Consider the following 27,816-nt stretch of genomic DNA (forward strand, 5'->3'; position numbering starts at 1 on the left):
TACTTTAAATATCGCTTTCAGTTAACACAAACAGCTCGCCCGTTTATTGATCTATAACGTAATAAGTCTATTTAAGGAAAGATGGGAGAGAGTCCTGGGGTTTTAAGATATACGCAAACTAAAGTTACTTACCTTGGACAGGTCTTCAGTAAGTCTCGCAACACGTCATTGTACCTATCTTATTTTTAAAGTGAAAGTTGTGCAAGTAACGGCCTACGCTATCAATCAGATGGTGTTTGCAATAGGAGGTAAACATATATCGTTGTTTAATTCGAACCCCCCCCCCCCCCCCATATTTTTTAGTTTTTAATAAATTGTATGATTGTACCTTTATTTATAATAAATATAGTTACACATTAATATGATTATTTATAAGAATTATAATTATTCTCTTATCATAATAAATTTTTGTAATGTTGTAGTAATAATAATTGACGTACCCAGGGGCACTATCACACGAACCGGTGATCAAGATGGTCTGCCAGCTGAACGACTTTATCTTATTCGTAAAGTAGACAACATAATAATTACAAGTGCACACGTGTATAGTGTGTATGTTGAAACTCGAACTCGAATGCAACGTGACCCCCCCCCCCCCCACCCCAAAATATAAAAATAATAAAATAAATATCTTCACGTTTTTTTTTCTTTTGATGGCGGAGAAAAAATGTTATAAAATACGCCCAAAGAGCACCATTTTTGACTACTAATTGTTAAAAGAAATCATGGGGGGTACATTCAAAACCCCTGCCTGGTTCTTAGGGACGGGTGCCCGTACGTTACGCCTCCTCTAACGTCAGATCCTGGATCCGCCCCTGCAACAGTCACGCTTGTCCTATATTCAAATAAAATTTACACAATGGGGCATGCCCTTTATATGGAATTAATAGAATGCGGCAGCTATTTTTCAATGTGTTATCACTCGTTCATAGAACGGAGCACATGTTATTGTGCTGATCATGATGTATGTCCGTATGTGTGTGTATACCACGTGATAAATTACGTCAATAATGCTACGTCGGAATATTGTGATTGAAGTTAAGACTTGAAAAAGATCACGTTACTATTTATTAATTATATTAAATGGAACATGGCGCAGTCTACGCCGTTCACATAGCCCTGCCTCCGGTCCTTTATACTAAAGTTTGATTGAGAGTTTAGTTTCTTAAAACACGTTGACAAACCTTTTCACAAAACAGCCGCCTGTTGGAGCACTGTCTTTAGAAACATTGTTTTAGGAACAGGTTTGTTGAAGTGTTTGAGGAAACTAACCACCGAATCAAACTCCGGTAATAAAAGGAAGCAGGGGCTTTTAAAACGGCATAGACTGCCCTTTGTTTCATTTAAAATACTGAAAAAAAGAGAAAAGTTATCTTTGTATTAAGTCATCATTCGAAGTTAAATGTTGCCTTCTGACGTAGCATTTGTGACGTAATTTATCACGTGGTATGCCCACTCTGTATCTGTCCGTTATTTTTCAATTAGTAACACAAACAGGAAACCAGAAATTTTACGATGAGGTTGTCATTACATGTAGATGGCCATTTATGCTCTGTGGTCATAAAATGGACGCAAATACAACTGATTCTTTGGTCCTCAAAATCATCGAGGAGGTTAGTCATGACATTCAAACAGATGATGAGCATTGTCAAAAGTTCAAGGTCACGGGGACCTTAAGTAAATAAAAGAGGATATTTGTTGATATCAGTGTTAAATCGCTCATTATTTCGTCGTGTTTTAGTGCAAACATTTTATAAACATTCATCAATAAACTTCTGTTAATGCATTTATGTTCCTTATAAACTCTAAACAATAAGTGTACAAACTATTTTGAAATTTAACAGAGACTCAATACACTGGCCAAATAACACTGAATGAACATTAGAACGGTGTAAGGAAAATAAATTCGGACAAACAATAGATTAAACTCTCTTTCCAAAGTTTTAGAGTTTGTTTCATGGTACATGGATATTAATTCATCCTTACTTGTGACGATCATTTTGATTCGCTTGTAAGACGGGTCGTTTCCAATATAGAGTGAGGGTGATGTAACCTCGAATGTATGTCCAAACATTTGTTTTCGTCTTATGCCATGTACGAAAACAAATGTTCTAGCAAACGTTTGAAAAATAGGATTACCCTTTTTCTAATAAAATTCCAAAAATATTTCTTCTAACTTATGAAATGTTGTTTTTTTAATAGTACATAATGTAACAAAAATCATAAATATCTCCAAGATTTTTTTCTCCTGGACTGGACTTTGTTTTCTTCCGGGATTCCTTGAAAAATAACGGTGCTATACTCTGAGCTGAATTTTCTGAGAAGAAACGCGACAAATATTTTTTTTATTGTTTAAATCAATTGGGTTTGAATTGAATTTAAAGGAAATGAATTGTTGTCATATAAGTTTTGAAGTTTTGCATTTTTGCATCGAAATGTATAGGGAGATTAATAAGAAGTGTATAAACAGGCTGATACAGTATATAGTTCGTGGTCAGTATAATTCGTACGCATAACATACATATTTTTAATTCGATTGGAAAGGTTGTTCCTGTAGCAATACCTAAGACTTAATTAACAGAGCATGCCATTATATATTATAGAACCCAAGTCTTAAAATATATACTGGAAAAAGGATCGATGTGATAAATTAAAGCTTATATTAACTTTATCTTATTTATATATTAAATTATTACATCGATACGGTAGAGAGTGGGTAGAGGAGAATGAGGGCGTAGAGGGACATAGGGGTAGGGAAGAGAGGGGTAGAGAAGAGGGAGGGGTATAGTAGCGAAGGAGAAGAAAAAGGGTAGAACAGGAGAAAGGGGGTAGAGGGGTAGAGAAGAGAGGGGGTGGAGTAGAGAGGGGGAAGAGCAAAGAAGCTGGAGATGAAAGAGAGTAGAGACGAGGGGGGAGAGAAGAGAGAGGGGTATAGTAGCGAAGGAGAAGAAAGTTGGTAGAACAGTAGAAATTGGGTAAGAGGGGTAGAGAAGAGAGAGGGGGGGGGGAGCAAAATTAGGTAGAAAAGTGAGAGGGTGGAGAAGAGAGGGTGAAGGAAGGAGGTAGAGAAAAGTGGGGGGAAAAAGAGAGGGGTAGAGAAGAGAGCGAGAAGAGTAGATGTAGACAATAGAGGGTGAAAGAGGGGGGTAGATAAGATGAGGGATATAGCGGTACAGAGAGAGAGGGGGGAATAAGAGGGTCAAAGATGAGAGGGAGAAAAGAGAGGGGTAGAAAAGAGAGAGCGGATAGAGAAGAGTGAATAGGTAAGGGTGTACAGAAGAGGGGATGGAGATGAGATAGAGTAGAGATGGGTGGAGGAGAGAGGGGGAAGAGAGAGGGTAGAGTGAAGAGGGAGAAGAGAGGGGGTAGAGAACAGGGGATTAAGAAAAGAGAAGGTAGAGACGAGCTGGAGAAGAGATGTGTAGAGGAGAGAGGGAGAAGAAAGGGGGTAAAGAAGAGAAGGGGTAGAGACGAGTTGAGGTAGAGAAGAGAGGGAGAAGAAAGGGGTAGAGGAGAGATGGGAAAGAGGAGATGGGGGAAGTGAAGAGAGTTTTAGAGGAGAGGGGGAGAAGAAAGGGGGTAGAAAAGAGAGGGATAGAGGAGAAAGGGAGAAGTGACGCGATAGAGAAGAGAGGGGTAGAGGAGAGAGGGAGGAGAAATGGGGCAGAGAAGAGAGGGTAGAGGAGAAAGGAAGAAGAGACGAGAAAGAGAAGAGAGGGGTAGAGGTGAGAGGGAGAAGAGACGAGATAGAGAAGAGAGGGGTAGAAGAGAGCGGGAGAAGAGACGAGATAGACAAGAGAGGGGTAGAAGAGAACGGGAGAAGAGACGAGATAGAGAAGAGAGGGGTAGAAGAGAGCGGGAGAAGAGACGAGATAGAGAAGAGAGGGGTAGATAAGAGAGGGGTAGAGGATAGAGGAAGAAGGGAATGGGTAAAGAAGAGAGGGATAGAGGAGAAAGGGAGAAGAGACGCGATAGAGAAGAAAGGGGTAGAGGAGAGAGGGAGAAGAAATGGGGTAGAGAAGAGAGGGGTAGAGGAGAAAGGGAGCAGAGACGAGATAGAGAAGAGAGGGGTAGAAGTGAGAGGGAGGAGAAACGAGATAGAGAAGAGAGGGGTAGAGGTGACAGGGAGAAGAGACGAGATAGAGAAGAGAGGGGTAGAAGAGAGCGGGAGAAGAGACGAGATAGAAAATAGATGGGCAGAGGAGAGAGAGGGAAAAGAGAGGGAGTAGATAAGAGAGGGATAAGAAAGGGGAAGATGGGAGATGGGAAAGAGAAGAGAGGGGATAGAGACGAGATAGAGAAGAGAGGGGCAGAGGAGAGAGACTGGGCAGAGGGGTGGAGAATATATATACTCAGAAAATAATAAGTCAGAAATATGTATTCAACTCAACGAAAGTATATGATTTTATAGTTGTTTTTTCTCTACTTCTGTAAAATAAACACTTATAAGTACACACACTTTTTCAGGATAGAAACAGCTAGATTTCTCCTCCAGACCTGGAAACCTTATGCGTTATGAGTTAGGGTTAGTAAAATTTAGTAACAATACTAACAGAAAGTGTGTAGTCTCTTAGGCATCGCCCAGGCCGGGATTCGAACCCGAGTGGCCTTGGTGAGAAGCAAGTGCGCTAACCGGGTAACCGTGATTTCAAACAATGTTAACAAGACGGGGTCGTTGTTTCTCTTAAAATTATTTAGAATTCGTGTTCTGTATAATGTTAAATGCATATCTTCCTTAAATGAGGAAATGTGTTATGGATTTAATTTTATTTGATCTGAACTTGACCAACCACGTGATACGCAACGTGATAACAATACACACTTGTTAGCTAAGTACAATAATTATGCCAATGCTTTTGCTAAGAGTACTAGACCAAGAAAGTATCTATTAATGTAACGGTCTATGCTCACATACAGACCAGAGAGGTAGCCTAAAACACCAGGCGCGTAGCAGCCTTTACGCGAGTACGCGGCTGAATACGTATGATTGTGACATTTTTTTAAAAAAGAAATCAGCCACTTAACTGCATGATCCTAAAACTGTCCATTTTCCAGTACTAAATAAAACACATCAGAACGCCCAGAATGGACCAGATTGCACTATTGTTTTCAAGTTGTCCGATGGGTGGGGGCATTCCCTCGAACCCACCTAGCACAATTATGAATCCACATGATTAAAGGGCTAGCTACGCCCCTGAACACAGCAATCAAAACTGCCGAGCCGTCTAATGTGAGCAAACAGTGAACGCGACAAGTAAATTGATAGTTACCTCGTGATAATAACGCCTTTAGTAAATTATAAATTATACGCCATCTTGGACGCCATCTTTGATTTCATAGCTTTGCATCGGCATAAAACCAAATGATTAGCCATTCGAAAAATTATAGACCCTTGCGAAAACTGTGGTACATGTATATGCAAATTAGTGTTTGTAGACATAGACCAGTTTGGTGCTCTCTAACCCTCTAAAATGGTGTTGAAACATGTTCCATCTAAAACTGAAACATATTTTTTTAACAGAAGAAATGTTTGACATCAGTCATGCTTGCAAGACCCCGGCGTCTGATTTGGGCACGGCGGTGAGAGCTATTGGTCAAAATCAGTCAGAACCTGAGGTCAAAACAATGGTGCAGGATGCGGATTCCAAAGGTCAAGTGTTGGACGTTGTTGATATGGTGTTCAGTTGATTTGATTTGATTTTTAGGTTAAATACATTTTCATATTGTTTAAATAGAGGCGGACGCCAGATGTCACGTGTTCCGAACATAGTTGAAATTATTCAGTTCAATATTTTACGAGGGCTGTTCAAGAAGCTCATTTATTTTTTACATAAATATTTTATTTCACGGATATATATATATCTTGATACTTGTCAGGGATTCTGCTATGTCATTTTGGTACACTGACCTTCAATATAAATAAAAATAAAGAAACGGATGTAACGCTAGCAATCGGAACTCCTCGGCCATTTTTATCAAGATTTCAAGATTTATTTTAGATCATGGGTTATTACAACCATGTGATCAGAACAATAACGCTTTAACAAACAATTAATTAAACATATATATATATAAACAAAGTGGACATATATTACATACAGTTTCCTATAATAGGAAATACTAAGACAAATAAGTCGTATTGTTTTTAAAGGAGAATGACTATTTGACATTAGATAAAAGGGATTTACAAAATATAGCCAGTTTAATAAGTTCTTTTTTGTTTTTACTGTTCATTAATTGATCTAACTTAATACAATTAGGGTTACGACAAAAGTACAATTTAATGTTTTTCTTTCTATCGTCTGAAAAATGTTGACATTCAAACAAGTAATGAAATTCATCACCTAAACTATTACTACTACACAAATGACATGTTCTACAAAATCTCTCAACATTTTGACCACGCCCTACTTCAATAGGAAATTTGTGATTCATAATTCTAAATTTAAGCAAATACAATGAAAGATTCTTGGGTAGTATATCAATATAGCTTTCAAACCCAAAAACTTTTTTGTATACTTTATACATTTGACATTTTGGTGAATTTGAAACAATACTATACCAATTTTGAATAAATTGGTCAGATAATCTGTTTTTAACCATATTTTTAAAAACAATAACACTATTAACCTGTTGCAAATCAAAGTACATACTTAATCCTAAATCATTTAAAGAATTCTTAACAAAGGAAAGCCATGGAAAACAACGTGTTGTTTATCAACAAGACTTTCGTAATGGCTGTGTCCTGTGATCTTTTCATTCGGAACTCCGCGGCTTGGTGTTGTTTTCGATCAAAATGGCCGAGGAGCTCCGAATGGTAACGCTAGGTGGCGCACTCCAAAATGACGCGCTGATCCAATTATGAATTGTAAAGTAATACTCGTTTATGATCTCTTTTTTGGATAAATCAAACAATAGAAATTAATTGAATCTTACACAACACAACTATGTAAAATTTGCAATCATTAAGTCATTCCTACTTCCAGATTATTCCATCTTACAGAAATTTCGCAGTGTTCAATGTCGTAATGCTGTAGTACTTTTCATTTTCCACTCAGCATGTAAGAGTGTTGGTGCATGTTCATAATTTATCATGACTAAACAGTTATGAGATATGGACAAAAGAAACGCAAACATGTGGGCGTTATTTTTATGCACTCAAAGCTGATTATTAAGTTATTTGTTGTTTGACATGTTCAATAAGAGTTTGACATATGCAAAGAAAGTTTGATATTCGAAGTCAAAAGTCATTAAGATTGAATTACATGGAACTGAGAAACGGAAATAAGCAATCTGAATACATGTAAACAAGGAACGTTTAAGGAGTGGTTAAAGCCACTGCCTGTTTTGCATAAATGTTGTAGTGTTTTTAATTCATGCTTATATTGTATCTTGATCTATAGTTAAAATATTAATTGCTGTACTGTTTTGTTATAATTAATGCCAAAACTTCGGCCAAAGCACAATTATAAACTTAAGCGATTTTTTATACAATAATTAAGTAAAGAAAGATATTATACAAACATTACTCAAATAAAGTATAGAAATTATGTTATGCGTTGCAATTTTACTTTATTTGGATGAAATGCATTGTATTAAACAATAATTGTGAAATCTAGGGAGTAGGATTTCTAGATTGCATTTTTGTGGTTATAGCCATAGACGTATTGTAGTCAATTGTCAGTGGAACATATCGTATATATCAAATAAAAACAGTCTAAATTATAAAACTTTATTGCATAGCAATTAATATTTAATTCATATGCACACATACTCATATATGATTTCAATGATCAACAAATGGACGGAGAGACTAGATATTGATGGAATGTTACGCTCGTATCAGATATAGGACGTTGGTATTATGACGTCATCACACGTCACAACACCAGCTGCCATCCCACTCATATTGCAAAAATCAAATCACGCTTGCCAACTTCGGTGCAATGACTATTAATACTATTGTCAAACAACTTGTTTTAAGTAAGTAAAAGTGTTTGGAGTGTGAAGTCATTCTGGGTGAGCTGTGAGCGATAGTTACCGCGCATGCTCGTACCCCGCGCATGCTCATGGGCATGCGTAATGCAAATCTTCTTTCAACTAATGAAAAAGGCGTTCACTTCGATTCATTTTCCTTTCGCTTTGTATTCCTTGACCATTTTGGCCAGTGATTCCATAGATTCGCATATTCCCTCTCCAGTCGTTGCGCAGGCGCTGTGTATCACCCAGGGTCTTGCAGACATCTGGGGCAGCTGCAGGCGTTTTGTCATATCTTTGGCATCAACAGCACCTAGAGATGTATAGAACAAACATAATGTAATATAAAGAATTATATTTTGCACGAATTACTCTACTCTTATGAGACGAAATCACAAAACAAAGTTGACCCATCATCATCATCATCATCATCATCATCATCATCATCATCATCATCATCATCATCATCATCATCATCCTACTACCACCAACAGAAGCATTAACGCACCTGGTAGGTCCTGTTTGTTTGCTATGACGACGAGGGGCACGTTCTTCATTTCCTGCGTGTCGAGGAGTCGCAGCAGCTCTTCTTTGGCTTCCGGTATCCGCTCCCGATCCCCACTGTCCACAACAAACATGACGCCTGCAGCGAGAGAAAGCCGGGTAAATTTTGAGAGGTACTTGATACATAGTGCATGCGCGCACCATAAAAGTAATGGTTGGGTTGTGTTAAATCAGATCAACAAACATCAATGATTTTTCGACATTGAATGTCAAGCTGTCGTGCCAGCACTTTGAATGTAAAATGTCGTTTGTCGTGCTAGCCCGACATATAAACGATTTCTGAGGAAAATTAATGCCGCTTTTCATTGTCACGCCAGCATGACACCTCGACATTCACTTTTGGAGTATCGAATATCGCTTGTCGTGCCAGCATGACATTCATTTTTTGACACATCAAATATCGTTTGTCAAACTATCTCGACATTCAATGTCAAATGACCATTTGTTCGTTGAAGTTCACACAGTTTAATGGCGGGATGATGCGGCAGATTTGTGTCTGTCTGATCTTATCACAGAGGTCGTGACTTCGAGTCCCACTAGGGGCATTTTATCATGTACTTAAAACATACACGATCAAGTGTGGTTCGTTCATATACTATGAACATTTGCCCTTCAAATACAGACTATAGACCATAACATTTGCATTTTAAATGATAATGCAGACTATAGACTATATGTATATTTTTGCTGAGTTCAATTTCTCATATGCATTGTTGCTTGAACGGTATGCTGTCTAGTGGCTCACAGTGAAATGAAACTTTAATAATAAAGATGCTGGTATGTCGATGGTTAATTAATCATCTCTAGTGAAAACTGTATGTATCATAGTGGTGAGAGCATTAATGAGAATTAAATTGTAAATGATGAGTTTGAAACGGCAGATATGTCTGGCACTTATGAATTATTCAACAACAGCTCGAGGCGATTTTGATAAGATAAAAGCCTGATCATTGAATAACAATTCAAAACAAGTAAACATATGTTTAAAAAGCGCTGTGGTGTGCCTTCAAGCTGTTTGCTGTATGAATTTATGCATCCGAACATTCTCACGAGCTGCTTGACGTACACTATTTGATCGTAGAAGATCAGTATAATCCTTTTATATGTGATAATGGCGAAGAAGACGCGCTTACCGTCTGTTTTCTGCAGTTTCGTCACATAAAACCGCACCGTACATTACTTAGAACTCAGGCCCCGCTATGTTCAACAACCGTTCTTCTAGGGGTCATTATTTACTTACGAGTATGCTGGTGTAAAAAGACGTGCGTAGCTCCTGTTCCCCTCAGATACATTTTACAACGTGGCCTCATCCAGTCATGGCCACTCTTGCCTCACTATGAGTTAGAGGCCCGTACTATTGGTCAATATTTTCTTGTCGATGGCATAAATGTGCAGACCATTTTTCCTCTACATATTCTTGTTCCGAAGAGGTCTCATCCATTCCTGGCCGCCCATATACCATACTTTGAATTCTTGGCCCGTACTAGGGGTCAGTGTTTACTAGCATAATGGCGTAAAATGTGCTTACCATCTGTTCCACGTAAATACATCCTCCAAAGGGGCCTCATACGTTCCTGGCCGCCCATGTCCCACACTGTTAGCTCGAGGCCCTTCGTGGGGGTCAGAGTCTCAACGTTAAATCCTATGGTCGGGATGGTGCTGATTGTCTCGTTCAATTTGAAGCGGTACAGAATTGTCGTCTTGCCTGAAAAAAGAAGGCATGGTAAGTAAATATACAGAAAAAGGTCGATAAAATGAATATCAGAAGTAAAAACGACGTTAAGACAAGTCCCAGAGTGACAACTCGTAGCCACGAGTACTAAGACTGGTCAACGAATTACCAACCCAGAGCGACGGTATTGAGGCCCTGCGACCGTGAGATGCTAAGACGAAGTCACCAGATACAATATAGGGTTATAAATATTAGGATCAACAAGGTTATGATATATTAAGTTATGGCAACGATATACTCGTCAGGACGACGGGATAGTGATTTTGGCCAAAATATACTACATTGAAGCATTTAAAATGAGGTAGAGAGGTTCTAAATTCATGCCAGGAAATATTAAGTTAAAGCCACGAAATACGAAATCTATGACCATATCATGAGATATATATTACGAGATTACAAGTTTAGGCAATAAAATGATAAGTTAAAGTTATGAGATAGTAATATACAAGAACACGAAATACTAAGTCGAATAAGGTCAGGCTCACGCAATGTTGAGGCCACAAGATACCGTTGTCATGATAACTACTAAATTGAGGCAACCAGTTAATGATCCTGACTATAGCGAACAACCTTTACTGACAACTGACCACCGACTAGCGACCAATGGTTGGCTGGTTGTCGTGATTGTTGAACAAGTGGTGCTTTAGTGTAACAGCTATTGATATTGGTCACATATGGTGCATTGTTCAATGTGAATAATTATTTTCATTGTATTTCACGAAATTGTACAGCAAGGGGATATAGCTCAGTGGTAGAGCATTCGACTGCAGATCGAGAGGTCCCCGGTTCGAACCCGGGTGTCCCCTTAACGTTTTGTTTTTCTTATAAATGAAAAGCCCGAAGCTGAATCCATGTAATATTCTTATTGAACATTCACCGTACTTTATAAATGATCGTTATTGGTGCGTACTTTCAGACAGTCATACTGTTCAAAATCTCCCCTGAGAGAGGACGGGAAGTGGTGGCCCATACTTTATTTTTAAGTTGAGTCTATGACTTCCATAATCGTGGCCTTAGAATACAACATACATTTTCAGCAAATGAGATTGCAGACAGGCAGCTATTAAGTAACAGACTTAATCATTACGAATTCCAACGTTCGCGCGTGTTTAAAGATCCGTCTACTCCCTATCATCTGATACCCAATGACACTCTCTGCGTCAGATTTTGCGTCGACAATGTATCCGCCAATAAAATTGTATTCTAAGACAGTCAGTTAGATGACATGAAGTGAATTCGTAATGATTAAGAAGGAATCGTTCGCTAACCTCACTCCGCCCATTCTTAATAATCAAGAATTCACTTCATGCCATCTAACTATTACTTAGAATTGAACTTCCTGACAACATGATACTGAAACTGATGTGAGAACGATGTATTATTCAAGTTATAATGTATGGAAGAATATCTACGAATGAATAGGCATTCATATCTGCACAAATAAAGCTGTATGTCCTATGGTGATATGAGATACTTGCCAGCATTACATACTTGAACTGGCATTATGTCATATCCAATTTCGAATGTCATCTCCAATGTAATATCATATAACGTAATAAGGAAGTATTTATAAATGTTCCCTCCATATAAAATGTAACAAAATACTGATGTATGTGCTTGGTTATATTTTGAATTGTAATTGCGAATCTTCCGTCAAAAGAAAAGGAAAATGAACACCTTGTATAGCACGGTAAATAGTGCCTACATTAACATGTATTACTTATATAAATTATGCTAATAGATAAGCTGCATATTATCTTTCAGTCACTAACTTCCCTTTGAGCCGATTTGTCCGGATATGTCCCGATTTCTGTTATTTGTCAAATTGACGAATATCATCAATAGTTTGATTTTGAATTGAGCACCAGTCAATTGTAACCACGCCCACCCCCCCGGTCCGGGGGTATACCGGGGATAGCCGGGGAAATGGGTCGTGTTTTTACCTTTCAGGCGGCCCCGCAGTGCCGGGTGAATGCAGTGGTTTTGTCTTCGCTTTTAATATAGCGGGGAATGGGCCTTACCTTGGGTCCCTGGGGTGCGGGGGCATTTGGCGGGGATTTTACCATCTGTTCGTCCCCGCAGGATGGGGATTTTAGCCAGACTTGACCGAAAGTCAAAGTCCCCGCTATTCCCCGGACCTGGGGGAAGGGGGGGGGGGCGTGGTTACAATTGACTGGTGCATAAGGTTGATTAACGTATCCTTTTCCATGGAATTTGTTCACCTAATATATATATACAATCATTAGCTATTTAAAGAAGAATAATGAATATCAATGTGATTTGTCTTTAAGGAAAATAATCAGCTTGTTTTTTTTATCTTCCCAAGGCCACTGTATAACATAAACCTCACGTATTCTAAACTGCTGTGGTCATTTATACTGTAAATATGGCCAATTATTATCACCAAAGTACTGATCAAAATGAGGAAATCGATAAGTCATTGATTTTTAAATCCGCCCAAGTACGAAGGTATTGTACAACCAAATAAGTGGGGATGAGTTGTTATGTGCACGGCACTTCAAATGGGAAGGGATTACAGCTCAAGCTTTGGTTCACTATGAGTCATAACATTTGTTTAGTTATTACATACCAGATTTTAATCTGTTTTGAAATGTATAAGAATTATGATCAACTTATTATCCATTGCAATTTGCAATTTGTCATTTGAAATATGAGCTGTTACTTTGTTCGAATTTTACAATTAAGTTCGTTCGCAGTTAAGAAACATTTACACTTAAAAGAATAACAACGATTATTAGCTATATAAATTAAATTTAAATGATATGTTGCCCAGACACCATGATGAAATATCTCAAGCGTAGCAAATAACTTGCATTAACTTGATTTATAAAGCATAACGTATTCAACCATGATAATCTTAAATGAAATTATTTAAAAATTCTTAGTAACTCTTTAAAAGGATAATTGTAAACGAGTTATACAATAATAAATAGTGAGCTACGGTGATCATTTTAGTGTTGTCGTTTTTTCAAGATACAGTAACTGTTGAACCTGTTTCAAAACCGCATTTCTTAAACCTTAGATACCATTAATATTATGATGTTTATATAATAGTTGCATATACATATTATCAACATCAACATTTATAAAGTTCACTCAAGTAAAACTATTATTATACACTCTGGCTGGTATTGTTCGATGAATGTGCGTGTGAGTGCATAGTTGTGTGGTAAGACAGATAGGATGTTTAATTAATCAATGCAAAACTCGTGGGAATGGTAATAACATTGCATTCATGTATATTATCTTGAAAACAAACATCAGATTATCACAAATGGTTTATCACGAATTTGAAATATGCCTATGACTAAAGCCTGTGTGGCGTGGTTGACCACGTATACTGGCATATTCGATCAGAAAATACAATACAATATATATCGAAAAAAAACCATGCTAACAGCTTAAAATAGAAACAAAATGCACAATTCTGATAATGCTGGTATTTACCCTAAAACGCCCATTATACGACTGCAGTGCATGCTGTTTCGTGCATTTATCACTGCACAACTTCAAATAAAACAGTTCGCAATCAAACAAGATATTATCACTTTTACACAATCTCCCTGATCGCCCCAATCGCAGAAATATGAATGGCGTGTGCCGACTGTGTCCATTGCCGACGCCGCCGACATCTGGGGGTGATAACAGATAAATCTAAATCATCTCGAAGACTGCAGTGCACGTGTATATGGTGCAACGATCTTGGGGGTCTGGCTGAAACCATAATGTGATGCCTAAGAGTAAATAAGGATGTTGTTGTTGTTGTTTTTGCTATTGTCTTTGTTGCTGTTGTTGTTGTCGCTGCTGCTGCTGTTGTTGTTGTTGTTGTTGTGGCTGCTGCTGCTTTTGATGTTGTTGTTGTTGTTGTTGCTGCTGCTTCTGCTGCTGCTGCTGCTGTTGTTGTTGTTGTTATTGTTGTTGTTGTTATTGTTTTGATGTCGGTGTTAGTTTCGGATAAGGTGGTGTAAACGGGGGACGATGTTTGCATCTAGTGACACAGGATGTCAAGGTGTGGCTGAGCTTTCCACGAATGTATATATTGTTTGGTTTAATAGTCATTTTGACAGCTGGGCTTGTCCCTAAAGTTTCCATCATAGTATTGAAGTGGGGTTTGTTTTCAATTCCAAGTGTTGAAGGAAATTTATAAGCATTATACTTTTTCTCATGATAGTCACATGCCATGTTGGTATATGTGTTTGTTTGGCGATGAACTTGTTATGCTTAAGTCAAAATAAGTCTTCATTCTGTTCTGCTCTGTTATTTATGATCTACCGGATAACATTGTAAATTGAAATTATTTATTCTTCTTCTTACTGGTTTACTAAAACACCCAATTATCAGTCATCGCTGTGCACTGAAATCTATAACGGATCCAAGAACTTGCATCACTTAGACAGATGCATGCACACATATACCTGGGCCAGCTCCATGCACACGCACCCCTTAGATAGATCCGTGCAAACGCATAAATTTGACAGATCCGTGTACATCTATACCTTAGAGAGTTCCGTGTCACCCCTACCTGTAGACAGATCCGTGCACACGCATATCTTAGACAGATCCGTGCACACGCATATCTTAGACAGATCTGTGCACACGCATACCTTGGACAGATCCGTGCACATGCATATCGAAGTAAGATCTGTGCACACGCATACCTTGGACAGATCCGTGCACACGCATATCGAAGACAGATCGATTCGTGCAAATGAATAGTATTCTCAGTTTCGATTTCGTCGTGTGCCTTCCGTGCAAATGAATAGTATTCTCAGTTTCGATTTCGTCAAAATGGACTATGTTAGAATGATGTCTGCCACAGTTTTCTTTTCAACCACTCTTATACAAACTTTAGAGTCTATATTTTTGGTTCATTGGCTATGGGACCCCGCCCCAAGTCGCGACCCTCAAGACTTGCTCCTGTAATGTCAACCCCTGGATAATATGATCCTATTGAGTTCAACTGTACAATACGGCGTGCATTTATACCTTTCTTAAGATAAAGCTTTTTACAAATTGTGGGAAAACTGTTCGAACTAAGCATTTTATTTATAAAATACCAATGGCTTATCAGCTCAATGCTAATAATGATGTTCAAACTCAGAAAAATCAGTTTTTTCCTGGTTTATATCCTGATAGGAAATCAGATATTTACATCCCTTCTAACTTTTCAAGTACGATCATGCTATGACTAAACCGTGTTTCACTTCGGAAGAAAGAAATTAATGTTTTATCTCGATGGGTAAATATTTATTATGTGAACAATAACAGCTTACAGTAAGGGTTTTGCAGGTGTAATTTAGGCAACGATACGAAACTAGTGAGTGTGCCTCATCTTGATTTCGGTTTATGAAAGTACAGTAGATCAAACTGAGGCAGGTTTTGTAATTATAAAATCATAGATGAGTATACTTGCATGTGTCGATGCATTGTGCAACCCCCACTATCTCCCACAATCTTAAGTCCATTAAACTTAGGGCACTATTTTTTTGTTATGACATCAAATATGTAATATTCTTATTTTGAAGAGTTTTGATATTTTTAAAGAACAAGTATCTACTTGTACAGATAACCACGATACATTATGTTTGATTTTGTTTAAGTGACACTCTTATTCAAAATCAATACACATGTATATCAAAGATAAGTTTTGAGTGATAGACCTTTAACTACTAACTTAATGCACTTATTGAAAATAGTTATTATTGATAACAAGATTTTAACCGTGTATTTAATAGCTTAAAAGCAAAAATACTAAATGATCTCCTATCTTCTCATAAGGTAGAAAAACCGTGTCTCTTCATCTTTCTTCCAAATTAAACTCGGTATCCTTCATAAGAACCTTTGTTTTCGGCATTTATTAATTCATTTTGGTATATTAAAGCAATTGTATTAATTGTGGTAAATCTTATTTGGGGGCAAGAGTACATCTTTAAACCATGTATTGATAAGTAAGCTGTATCAATTCAGATATTTCCGAGTGTTAGTGAAATTGTGTCCAGATTTTCACAGCTTTGTTTCGAATGTAAGAATATGGTCCATTAAAAGTCTGAGTTGTTTTCTTAAGATTATCGTGCCAGTTAAATATACAGGGAATCATAATAAATGATATTACGTTAAAAGGCGGATATATGTTAATCAGATTTGTTTATTTGTATTTAATCGAATTCTTTCCACGCAAACGTTTCGAATACATCTGTTTCTAAGAAAAAGGCGAAAAAAAGGTTAAGCAGGTGTACAAGATTTATACCTGACTGACAAACTGTTTCTCAACTAACCTATGTATTTTTTTTATGGGGTTTTCGTTTTCTTTTTTTATTCAATTATATAAACTCGCATATATTTGATTGGGTTAAAGCTGCACTCTCACAAATTGAACGTTTTGACAACGTTTTTATTTTTTGTCTTGGACCGAGCCATTTTTAGCGAAAATCCATGGAAACCAGTTATATAAGACTGCTGACAAAAAATTAAATCGCGGATTTGTATATTTAAGTTAAAAAAATGATGTTTAATGCATTTTTCTTAAAGCGTTAGTTACGGTTTAAGCGGCATAAAACATTAATTTTCGAAAGGAAATATGAAAATCTACGATCTAATTTTTTGTCAGCCAAATTATGTAATTGGTTTGCTGATATTTACGAAAAAAAAGCCCTTTCAAAGGCAAAAAATAAAAAGTTGTAAAAATGGTATTTCTGTGAGAGTGCAGCTTTAACACTTGACTATATTAAATTAACAACCCCCACTTATCAAACGATATAAAACTCAATTATAGCACTCTAGTACGTGTTTCGACTTAAGATCACACTTAACTTGAATGAAATCCACTTTGTAGCCAAATAAAATAACAATGCGCTATCAGTATATCAACTCAAATGTATATAGGGCAATGGTGAATAAATGTCCACCTCTTACCCAAGACGCTTGTGGGTTCGATCGCTAACCGTGGTACATTCTAATGGCCCCCAAAAAGGGACATTGATCCTGAATTTCTACTGAGGAAAACTACTCAGCTGTCTTATTATTCGAGCTTAGAATAAATTATTATAAACTAACTCAACTCAACTCAACTCAACTCGACTTCATTAAAACATTACCTGCACCATCGAGGCCGATCATGGCGATCCGAGCAGGACAGTTCTTGAATGGAGAGAACACTTTACTTAGTTTCGATGCCAGACCTCCCATTTCCACAATGTTTATATTAATTCGTAGTCCAGACTTGATTCTATAGCTTCCTTAGTCCGATCTTGTAGCGTGTAATACTCCGCACAAATATTGAAATATCTCAATGAATCTCTTTCACATACGAGCGTATATATTTGTCGTGGAATATTAAATACCTCACTTAAGATACTCCGCTCACATGCACAGCTTTCCCATGTTAAAATACTCGTCAATACATGTGCATAGCCATGTATGTTGCCTATAAAATAACTGCATTTAATGACCACTTTAAATTAATAAGTCTTTCCTTCCTTTAAAACGCAGAAGCGACTTAAATTATTCCTGCTGTAAATCTTAAAAGGAAGCAATTAAATGTTTTACATGTAATTACGCGATTCGTAACTCACATTTAAGAATGAACGAAAACTTCCTTGATGTTTTAATAAAATTCAATAATATCCAATCTCGTTTCTTCGCGACAGTCAAAATATCGCTGTTGTAAGTTTTTCTAATATTTCACTGTATTTTGTTTAACATATCATATTTCGGTATTTCACAGATTTTTGCTATCTTGTTTGTCATTCCTTTGTAAACAATGCGCGTATGTATGCCGTGGTATTAAACCGAAAAATGTGAATACAGCGAGGTCTGATGATACGCTCGATTATCCCAAAGAATTACCTGGTGTTTCGAAATTCGAATATCATTAACGTAAACGTATATTGACCCTAGGATCCGATCATGTATAACTGTGAAAATATCTGATCTTAATCAGAATCCTTTTGCCACTCCGGATACTTAAATTCAGTCACGAACTATGTATCAAGCACTCTCTTATTCGCAATATCACAAATACATTTGAAATACTTGTCTCGCGTTTGAACTATCTTTGACCATTTGGTGTAGGGTTTAAGACTCTTACTTCGCACCATAGACGTTTAGAAAGTCTAATTGAAAAGCTTTTAAAGCGTTTCTTAAAATTGGATCTATAAATGTTTGAACACGAACTGTGTTTTCGACAATATACTGTGATTTAACAATGAAAATTCAATACGGTTTGGCTTTAAAGTCTTAAGTATGTAAGGTCTATTATGTATGACTATACGTATCATTAAATTAGATTGAATATATTTATTCTCCGGCTTGTTTCTCTTTGTGTATCAGAATAGCAGGGTCAATGCCCACTCATTTTGTTATGTTTCCATTTGTAATTAAATAGTCTTTAACAAAGAAAATATTAGTAATATTTCGATACATTTTATGGGTTGGAACGATATCTTATATCATAATTTGGCTAAATTTCATAATAAGAAATATTTTTACCCTTTCCAAAAATAGAATGATTTTTTCTTCATGTTTAATCGTTGTTTTCGTTGGTGCTGCAATTCGAGGGGTGAATGCGAAAAGGTTCTAAGTGACATTAAATAAAAAAGAAAATAGAACCTTTTCGCTTTCACCACTCGAATTGTTGCTGCTGCTGCTGATGCTGCTGCTGGAGTTGTTGTTGTTGGTGTTGTTGCTGCTGCTGTTGATGTTGTTGATGTTGTTTTTGCTGCCACTGCTGATATTGTTGTTGTTGTTGTTGTTGTTTTAGATGATGATGATGATGATGATGATGATGATGATGATGATGATGATGATGGCGGAGAGAAGATGGAGACAATGTAGGTGTATACGGCGGAAAGATGATGGAAACAATGTAAGTGTATACGGCGGAGAGAAGATGGAGACAATGCAAGTGTATACGGTGGAGAGAAGAGGGAGACAATGTAAGAGTATACGGCGAAGAGAAGATGGAGTCAATGTAACAGTATAAGGCGGAGAGAAGATGGAGGCAATGTAGGTGTATACGGTGGAGAGAAGAGGGGGGCAATGCAAGTGTATACGGCGGAGAGGAAATGGAGACAATGCAAGTATATACGGCGGACAGAAGTGGAGACAATGCAAGTGTATACGGCGGACAGAAGATGGAGACAATGCAAGAGTATACGGCGGACAGAAGATGGAGTCAATGTAACAGTATAAGGCGGAGAAAAGATGCAGGTAATGCAAGTGTATACGGCGGAGAGAAGATGGAGACAATGTAACAGAATACGGCGGACAGAAATGTAGACAATGCAAGTGTATACGGCGGAGAGAAGATGGAGACAATGTAAGAGTATACGGCGAAGAGAAGATGGAGTCAATGTAACAGTATAAGGCGGAGAAAAGATGGAGGCAATGTAGGTGTATACGGCGGAATGAGGATGGAGGCAATGCAAGTGTATACGGCGGAGAGGAAATGGAGACAATGCAAGTGTATACGGCGGACAGAAATGGAGACAATGCAAGTGTATACGGCGGACAGAAGATGGAGTCAATGTAACAGTATAAGGCGGAGAGAAGATAGAGGCAATGCAAGTGTATACGGCGGAGAGGAAATGGAGACAATACAAGTGTATACGGCGGAGAGAAGATGGAGACAATGCAAGTGTATACGGCGGAGAGGAAATGGCGACAATGCAAGTATATACGGCGGAGAGAAGATGGAGACAATGTAAGAGTATACGGCGAAGAGAAGATGGAGTCAATGTAACAGTATAAGGCGGAGAGAAGATGGAGGCAATGTAAGTGTTTACGACGGAGAGAAAATGGAGTCAATGTAACTGTATACGGCGGAGAGAAGATGGAGACAATGCAAGAGTATACGGCGGGGAGAATATGGAGACAATGTAAGAGTATACGGCGAAGAGAAGATGGAGACATTGTAAGAGTTTACTGCGGAGAGAAAATGGAGTCAATGTAACTGTATACGGCGGAGAGAAGATGGAGACAATGCAACTGTATACGGCGGGGAGAAGATGGAGACAATACAAGTGTATACGGCGGGGAGAAGATGGAGACAATACAAGTGTATACGGCGGAGAGAAGATAAAGACAATGCAACTGTATACGGCGGAGAGAAGATGGAGACAATGCAACTGTATACGGCGGGGAGAAGATGGAGACAATACAAGTGTATACGGCGGGGAGAAGGTGGAGACAATGCAAGTGTATACGACGGGGAGAAGGTGGAGACAATGTAGGTGTATACGGCGGAAAGATGATGGAGACAATGTAAGAGTATACGGCGAAGAGAAGATGGAGACAATGCAAGTGTATACGGCGAAGAGAAGATGGAGACAATGCAAGTGTAAACGGCGGAAAGATGATGGAGACAATGTAAGAGTATACGGCGAAGAGAGGATGGAGACAATGCAAGTGTATGCGGCGAAGAGAAGATGGAGACAATGTTAGAGTATACGGCGAAGAGAAGATAGAGACAATGCAACTGTTTACGGAGAAGAGAAGGTGGAGACAATGCAACTGTATACGGCGGGGAGAAGGTGGAGTCAATGTAACAGTATAAGGCGGAGAGAAGATGGAGACAATGCAAGTGTGTAATGCAAAAGTTTGTAGCGGAGGGAAGATGGGGACAATGCGAAACGTTACAGGGTGAGAAGATGGCGGGACTTTGACTTTCGGTCCAGCCAACCCCGGGTAAAATCCCGACCGATGGTTTAACCACGGCCAAATGCCCCAGCACCCCAGAGACTCTATATAAGGCCCAATCTCGGCTTAATTTGGCGCTATGACAAAGCCACTGCGGTCACCCGGCCCCGCGGGGCCACCTGGAAAGTAAAAACACGGCCCTTTTCCCCGGCTATCCCCGGTATACCCCCCGGACCTGGGGGGGGGCGTGGTTTCAATTGACTGGTGCATAAACGGCGGAGAGATGATGGAGACAATGCAAAAGTTTGCGGCGGAGAAAAGATGAAAACAATGTAAGAGTAAACGGCGGAGAGAAGATGGTGACGATGCAAAAGGTTGCGGCGGAGAGAAGATGGAGACGATGTAAGAGTATTCGGCGGAGAGGAGATGGTGACAATGCAAAAGGTTGGGGCGGAGAGAAGATGGAGACGATGTAAGAGTATTCGGCGGAGAGAAGATGGTGACGATGCAAAAGGTTGCGGCGGAGAGAAGATGGAGACGATGTAAGAGTATTCGGCGGAGAGAAGATGGTGACGATGCAAAAGGTTGCGGCGGAGAGAAGATGGAGACGATGTAAGAGTATTCGGCGGAGAGAAGATGGTGACAATGCAAAAGGTTGCGGCGGAGAGAAGATGGAGACGATGTAAGAGTATTCGGCGGAGAGAAGATGGTGACGATGCAAAAGGTTGCGGCGGAGAGAAGATGGAGACGATGTAAGAGTATTCGGCGGAGAGGAGATGGTGACAATGCAAAAGGTTGGGGCGGAGAGAAGATGGATACGATGTAAGAGTATTCGGCGGAGAGAAGATGGTGACAATGTAAGAGTATACTGCGGAGAGACGATTAAGACAATGTAGGTGTATACGGCGGAGAGACTATTGAGACAATGTCGGTGTATACGGCGGAGAGACGATTGAGACAATGTATGTGTATACGGCGGAGAGAAGATGGAGACAATGCAATTGTATACGGCGCAGAGATGATTGAGACAATGTAGATGTATACGGTGGAGAGAAGATGGAGACAATGCAATTGTATACGGCGCAGAGATGATTGAGACAATGTAGGTGTATACGGCGGAGAGACGATTGAGACAATGTAGGTGTATACGGCGGAGAGATGATGGAGACAATGCAATAGTATACGGCGGAGAGATGATTGAGACAATGTAGGTGTATACGGCGGAGAGACGATTGAGACAATGTAGGTGTATACGGCGGAGAGATGATGGAGACAATGTAGGGGTATACGGCGGAGAGAAGATTGAGACAATGTATGTGTATACGGCGGAGAGACGATTGAGACAATGTAGGGGTATACGGCGGAAAGACGATTGAGACAATGTAGGCGTTTAAGGCGGAGAGATGATGGAGACAATGTAGGTGTATACGGCGGAGAGAAGATTGAGACAATGTATGTGTATACGGCGGAGGGACGATTGTGACAATGTAGGGGTATACGGCGGAAAGACGATTGAGACAATGTAGGTGTATAAGGCGGAGAGATGATGGAGACAATGCAAGTGTATAAGGCGGAAAGATGATGTAGACAATGCAATAGTAATTTTAGTATACGACGGAAAACGATTAAGACAATGTAGGTGTATAAGGCGGAGAGACGATTGAGACAATGTAGGTGTACACGGCGAAGAGGAAATGGAGACATTGTAAGCGTATACGGCGGAGAGAAGATGGAGACAATGTAAGAGTATACGGCGGAGAGAAGATGGAGATAATGTAAGAGTATACGGCGGAGAGAAGATGGAGATATTGTAAGAGTATACGGAGAGAAGATGGAGACAATGTAAGAGTATACGGCGGAGAGAAGATGGCGATAATGTAAGAGTATACGGCGGAGAGAAGATGGAGACAATGTAAGAGTATACGACGGAGAGAAGATGGAGATAATGTAAGAGTATACGGCGGAGAGAAGATGGAGACAATGCAAAAGTATACGGCGGAGTGAAGATTGAGACAATGTAAGAACATACGGCAATGCAAGATGAGGATACGACGGAGATAATATTGAGACAGTGCAAAAGTTTGCAGCGAAGAAAAGATTGAGACAATGTAAGTGTATACGACAGAGAGGACACAGATACAAAGTAAGAATATACGACAATGTAAGATTATACGGCGGGTAGAAGATGGAGGTAATTTAAGTGTAAACGACAATAATAAACACACATGACTGTTAGAATTATAACGATATTTCATGACATTTAAATCGTCAATATGGATGCATTTTCGATTACATGCATAATTGTTCGCGTGCGAAGAAGAAAAAAAACACTGTTTTAATCATGGTACGTAGTACACATAGCCGATTTTGGAATGTAGCGAAAATCTGGGAAACGACTGGTTTGAGTCCGAGGTGCTTTTAACCCATCAAAATGCAATTTTCTGCACAAACTATCGCGTAATTCTGCGGTTTCCTAGGTCGCTTCACTCCCTTGTTATGTTATTAATTTCAAGTATTATAATTCATTTAGTAAGCTGTAGCTATTAGCGCGCTGAACTTCTTCTAATTGGTATCTTGCATAGGTACAAATGTAATTCAAAAGCACTTCCTTTAACTAATAATCAAATAAGTAAACGTTAATTATGTATATCGATATAAAGCAAGTAAATTAATGTTTATTTTAAAACAAATACAATATTAATATACGCGTAATTCAAATGACATAAAAAATGACATAGACAGCTTCTCCTGGAAGTTTATCCGTATAGGGGCAATAATCATTCGGTGATATTGCAATAAGTAATTACGCATTCTCTCCCTACTTACACAAATACGTAAAAAGACTCGAGGTTAAAAAACAGGATCACATTTCATGAATTAATACAGGATGAATTCCAAAAAGTGATCTCTAAAACCAAGGCCAGTCTTAGAGCAGGTATTTCAGTGTTTGTATTTACAGTGCAGGTGTCGTTGAATTCATATTTATGGATTGTAAAAGTTATTTGTGTCGGACAGATTTATATTTAGAATTTTGTCATTTTGGTGAGCTTATAAACGTCAGCTGACAAAAGTCTAAAATTCTTTGGTTTGTCAGCCTTTTTTCTACCAAATCAACATGCAACTTTATCCATTATAGTGATATAAAGTGATACAATGTTTTAATTAGTTTAATAGAAGTAGTTGAACGGCGATGCTTGTCGAGAATAAATGTGTGTAAAGTTTATGAAAAAGTTAAATATTACACACATTCCATAGGAGGGTTACTGGGTCAGATGCTCAAAAACCTTGGCGTTACCCACAGGTGATCGTCACATAGTTTCGACACTAAAACATGGCTTAGAATTTAGTTGAAATGTCATATTATTCAATTTTAAACAATATTTAAAGACTGAAGGGCCATATTTTAGTGCAAGTTATATAGATCCGGGGGCGTTCCTGTAGCATTTTGAAAAGAACCGTTTTCAGTATTCTGAATGTCAACCTTCGATGAAATTACAGTTAACTTTAACCAGTAAAGCATTGTGTGCCTTACACAATAACTTTACGCTTGTTATTCATGATTAGAAGATTTAAGCACATGTCTTTTATGAGGAACCAAAACTGATTTGTACGCCCGGGCGTACTGACGTATGATCAGGCACGCCCCTGACATCCGCCTGTCGAGTCCACTATTTCTCATTCATATATGTTTGAATCGTGTCAATAATATGGTTCTATGTACATTAAGGATAATTTTCAGGTGCGGATCCAGGACTTGACGTTAGGGGGAGAGTAACTTGGGGGAGGGGCGCGCAACCTTTTGACATGCAACCCTCCCTCAGAACCGAAAGCCGATATAGCATACACTGTTTGCATGGGGATTTGGGGTTACTCCATCAAGAAAATTTTAACAATTTGTGGTAGGAAATGATGCATTATAAGCGTATTTTATTATTTGTTCTCCGATATTGAGATAAAAAGTTAAACTTTGACGATTTTAGAGGGGGCGCGAGCCGTATGCGCCCAACCCTTCTTTTTTCTAGACTTGTTTTTCCTATTTGGTAAGTAGATTTGGGAATTGAATCTGGCATTTAAAACAAGAATCACCTTTGTATGGCATACCATAAGTATATACTCGAATATGACCTAATTATCATAGAGGCCATCGTCGGCAACCACAGTACTTTCTTCTGTAACACTTCATACATACCGTCGAAACATTGACCGACAAAAATCCTTTTTTAATAAATATGCATGAAGCAGAAGAGACAATTCTTCTTCCAATGAAATCGCATGTTACAATCAAATACTTTTTAATAACACTGTATCGTCAGTTTACTCCACAGGAGAGTGGTCTAAGCGGCTGTTGTTAAATATGTAGTGATAAGACCGGACCGAGTTCAATTCGAGCTATTGCCAAAATACTTATTCTACGGGAAAACATTAGTATGGGTGTCTATGCATATTTCCGCATTGGTACCATGCGGAACCAATGAAACTGCCGCATTAATTATTCATGACAACGAGATCGTCCACGGTACACAAGCATAGCGCTATATTGTATCAAGGCCCGGGGTACCCGACGATGCAAAAGAGAAACCCTCAGGTCAAGTTTTTTGGGGATAGAGATTTGTTGAATATGCAGTATATCCAGTGTAAACAACTAGTAAAAAACGTTTGACCAGTTGACCTACTTTTCGGACGATAATGACTCATACCTAAACTTCATCTTTAGTTTATATAGGCAATCATTTAGGCATGTTTTCATTAAGATTTGACAGTAAATGTGGCTGCAATCTGGATAAGTTCTATGGAGAATTTATTAAAAGTGGCATCTGAATTGTCAACAAGATTTTTCAAACATGTACGGAGTGATATACTTCCCTTCCCGATATGACCTTAAATCAAACGGCAGAAAATCTGGCCTCAAGAATGTTAGCAAGGTTTTATCGAGAACTGGACCCTATACGACCTACTTTTCGACCAGACATTTATACCCATATTCCAACTTACCTTTGCTGTAACGAGACCTTCATTCTGACCATGTTTCATGATCACTTGGTTGTAACTGATGTCTGTAATCAGTTAACATTTGTTTTTATTGTATTTGATCAACACGTGACCTTTTTTCTACAAGACATAAGGCCATGCCAAATTAATTATATGTTTAGTGCCAATGGCTGGAAGGTAAAGTAACCTGCAGTATTTGGGTAACATGTACATGTGTTGTACTTGTTTATTTCTCGACTTGTTTGTTCCCTAACTCCTATAGGTAGGTTCTGACTTTAAAACATAAAATCAATCTGGCATGGCTAAACCTATAAAAGAACTTGACTTGCATTTCATAAATACTGATCAGAGATTCTGGCAATAATAACAAACAAACAAACAAAACGTAACACGTACATGTATAGGCTTATTGAATACGGAAGGTCACATGGTCAAATACCCAAGATTAACAATTTGTTAATTTTTAACTGTTTAACCGACCTCTATATGAAACTTGACCAGAGTAAAGAGTATGGGGTCAAAAGTAGGCCATTTTATCAAAAGTTTAAAAAACAACTTGTTCACCTTCTACAAGCCTATTCTGCAAAAATGTTTATGGAGTTTGGTCAAATATACAATTTGATAAAGGGAAGGTTAAGTTCGAATACGGAAAATGTTCGATTGAAGTAGGTCCCTTGGTCAAATTTTCAAAATGAAACTAGCTACATGAATTATTCACGAGGTCACTTTTCCAACCGTTTGATTTTGGCAATGTTAATTATTTTTGTTTGGGTCATGTCTGGTAAAGAAGTATATCACTGGGTTAAATGTCCGAAAGGTCATGCTAACTATCCAAATTACCACCTACCAAATCAACGTCTAGTCCAAGTTCGACTTCAGGTACACTCATCGCAATCCTCTTTTTTACAGGTCGTTCAGGAGATAAGCAACGATCTGGCCGTACCAGGGACCCATATTGAGCTGGCGTCTGATGTTCGGTCAGAACAATTTGTAGACTTCCTCGCCATCTATTTCTACCCCGAGCTTAACATCGATCGGGCCATCGGACTAGTCATCGACGATAGTAGGAAAAACACCCTCCGGTCACGCTACGCTGACAATCTTTCGCTACTTCTAATTGATGACGCAACTGATGACGTCATTGGCGCGAGGACTATAATGATAAAATAAGGAGAGTAAATTGATTTTCGATTTTTTAATTCAAAAACATGATTAAATGAATGTGTTTGAGCGGTATGGCGTGGATACCGTGTTCAAGTTTCGGAATTTTGGAATAAGACCGGATTTCCGTAGCCGCGGGTTGGCGTCCATGCTCATGGCGGCGGGTGTGCGATTCTGTTCCGAAGTCGGTCCCTCAGACGCTTGTATCTGGGGGAGGCGACTTCAAACGCCTCCCAAAGGATTTACGAGAAGTGCGGATTTGAAACTTTACATACGTTATACTACGATGATTACAAAGTGGACGGTGAAATTGTTTTTAAAGACATAGGGGAAGATAAAAGCACAAAGGTTTACGTAAAGAAACTTTAATAAAAGATTTCAACCAATGTGCACATTCCTTTATCTATCAACGTTGTATTGTTGAAGTAGATTGTTGCTGACCATTCTGTACATAAATAATATTATTAAAATTATAAATTTCACTTGTTATTTATTGAAAATACATGTAGTAACATATTTGATTCGCTCAAGAAACAAACAATGTATAAGCATCTTTTTTTCATTTTAGTGAACTATAATCATATCTCGACCTTAAACTATTATTGATTTCCCTTTTTTGTTTTTGGATGAATTATATCAATACAGAAATATCTTTAAATGCATATTATACACTAAAATAAATTACAGCAGGAAAACAAACAAAGACTAATTTATTTTCTAACGCCTTTAAAAGTTCT

The 27,816-nt window shown here is 38.4% G+C and overlaps 2 protein-coding genes and 1 non-coding gene across 3 annotated transcripts; 2 read left to right on the top strand and 1 right to left on the bottom strand.

Annotated features, from left to right (window-relative positions):
* The first annotated feature begins 3,307 nt into the window (after positions 1–3,307).
* On the top strand, positions 3,308–4,229 carry LOC128208472 (golgin subfamily A member 6-like protein 6). The gene is made up of 2 exons (XM_052912037.1): positions 3,308–3,480; positions 3,626–4,229. Exons 1-2 carry the CDS (start codon positions 3,308–3,310, stop codon positions 4,227–4,229), a joined length of 777 nt encoding a protein of 258 aa, XP_052767997.1.
* Positions 4,230–7,718: 3,489 nt separating this feature from the next.
* Positions 7,719–18,460, bottom strand: LOC128209461 (uncharacterized). The gene is made up of 4 exons (XM_052913490.1): positions 17,389–18,460; positions 10,070–10,246; positions 8,486–8,620; positions 7,719–8,290 (listed from the first exon to the last, which is right to left on the bottom strand). The coding sequence occupies exons 1-4, from the start codon at positions 17,477–17,479 to the stop codon at positions 8,127–8,129; spliced, it is 567 nt and encodes a 188-aa protein (XP_052769450.1). The 5' UTR covers positions 17,480–18,460; the 3' UTR covers positions 7,719–8,126.
* Trnac-gca (transfer RNA cysteine (anticodon GCA)) lies at positions 11,008–11,079 on the top strand. The gene has a single exon. It is a non-coding gene; the product is annotated as a tRNA-Cys (tRNA).
* Positions 18,461–27,816: the final 9,356 nt, after the last annotated feature.

The sequence above is a fragment of the Mya arenaria genome, chromosome 11 (genome assembly GCF_026914265.1).
Source record: "Mya arenaria isolate MELC-2E11 chromosome 11, ASM2691426v1".
In the NCBI taxonomy this organism is placed as follows: Eukaryota; Metazoa; Mollusca; class Bivalvia; order Myida; family Myidae; genus Mya; species Mya arenaria.

Bases quoted from the DNA above. Each gene is read 5' to 3' on its own strand.
- LOC128208472 (XM_052912037.1), top strand. From the start codon at position 3,308: ATGGGTGGAGGAGAGAGGGGGAAGAGAGAGGGTAGAGTGAAGAGGGAG. The intron at 3,481-3,625 runs GTAGAGAAGAGA...GTGACGCGATAG, and splicing joins AGGGGTAGAGACGAGTTGAG to AGAAGAGAGGGGTAGAGGAG.
- LOC128209461 (XM_052913490.1), bottom strand. From the start codon at position 17,479: ATGGGAGGTCTGGCATCGAAACTAAGTAAAGTGTTCTCTCCATTCAAG. The intron at 10,247-17,388 runs GTAATGTTTTAA...TTCTTTTTTCAG, and splicing joins GATCGGCCTCGATGGTGCAG to GCAAGACGACAATTCTGTAC. The intron at 8,621-10,069 runs GTAAGCACATTT...CTCTCGCTGCAG, and splicing joins GTATTTACGTGGAACAGATG to GCGTCATGTTTGTTGTGGAC.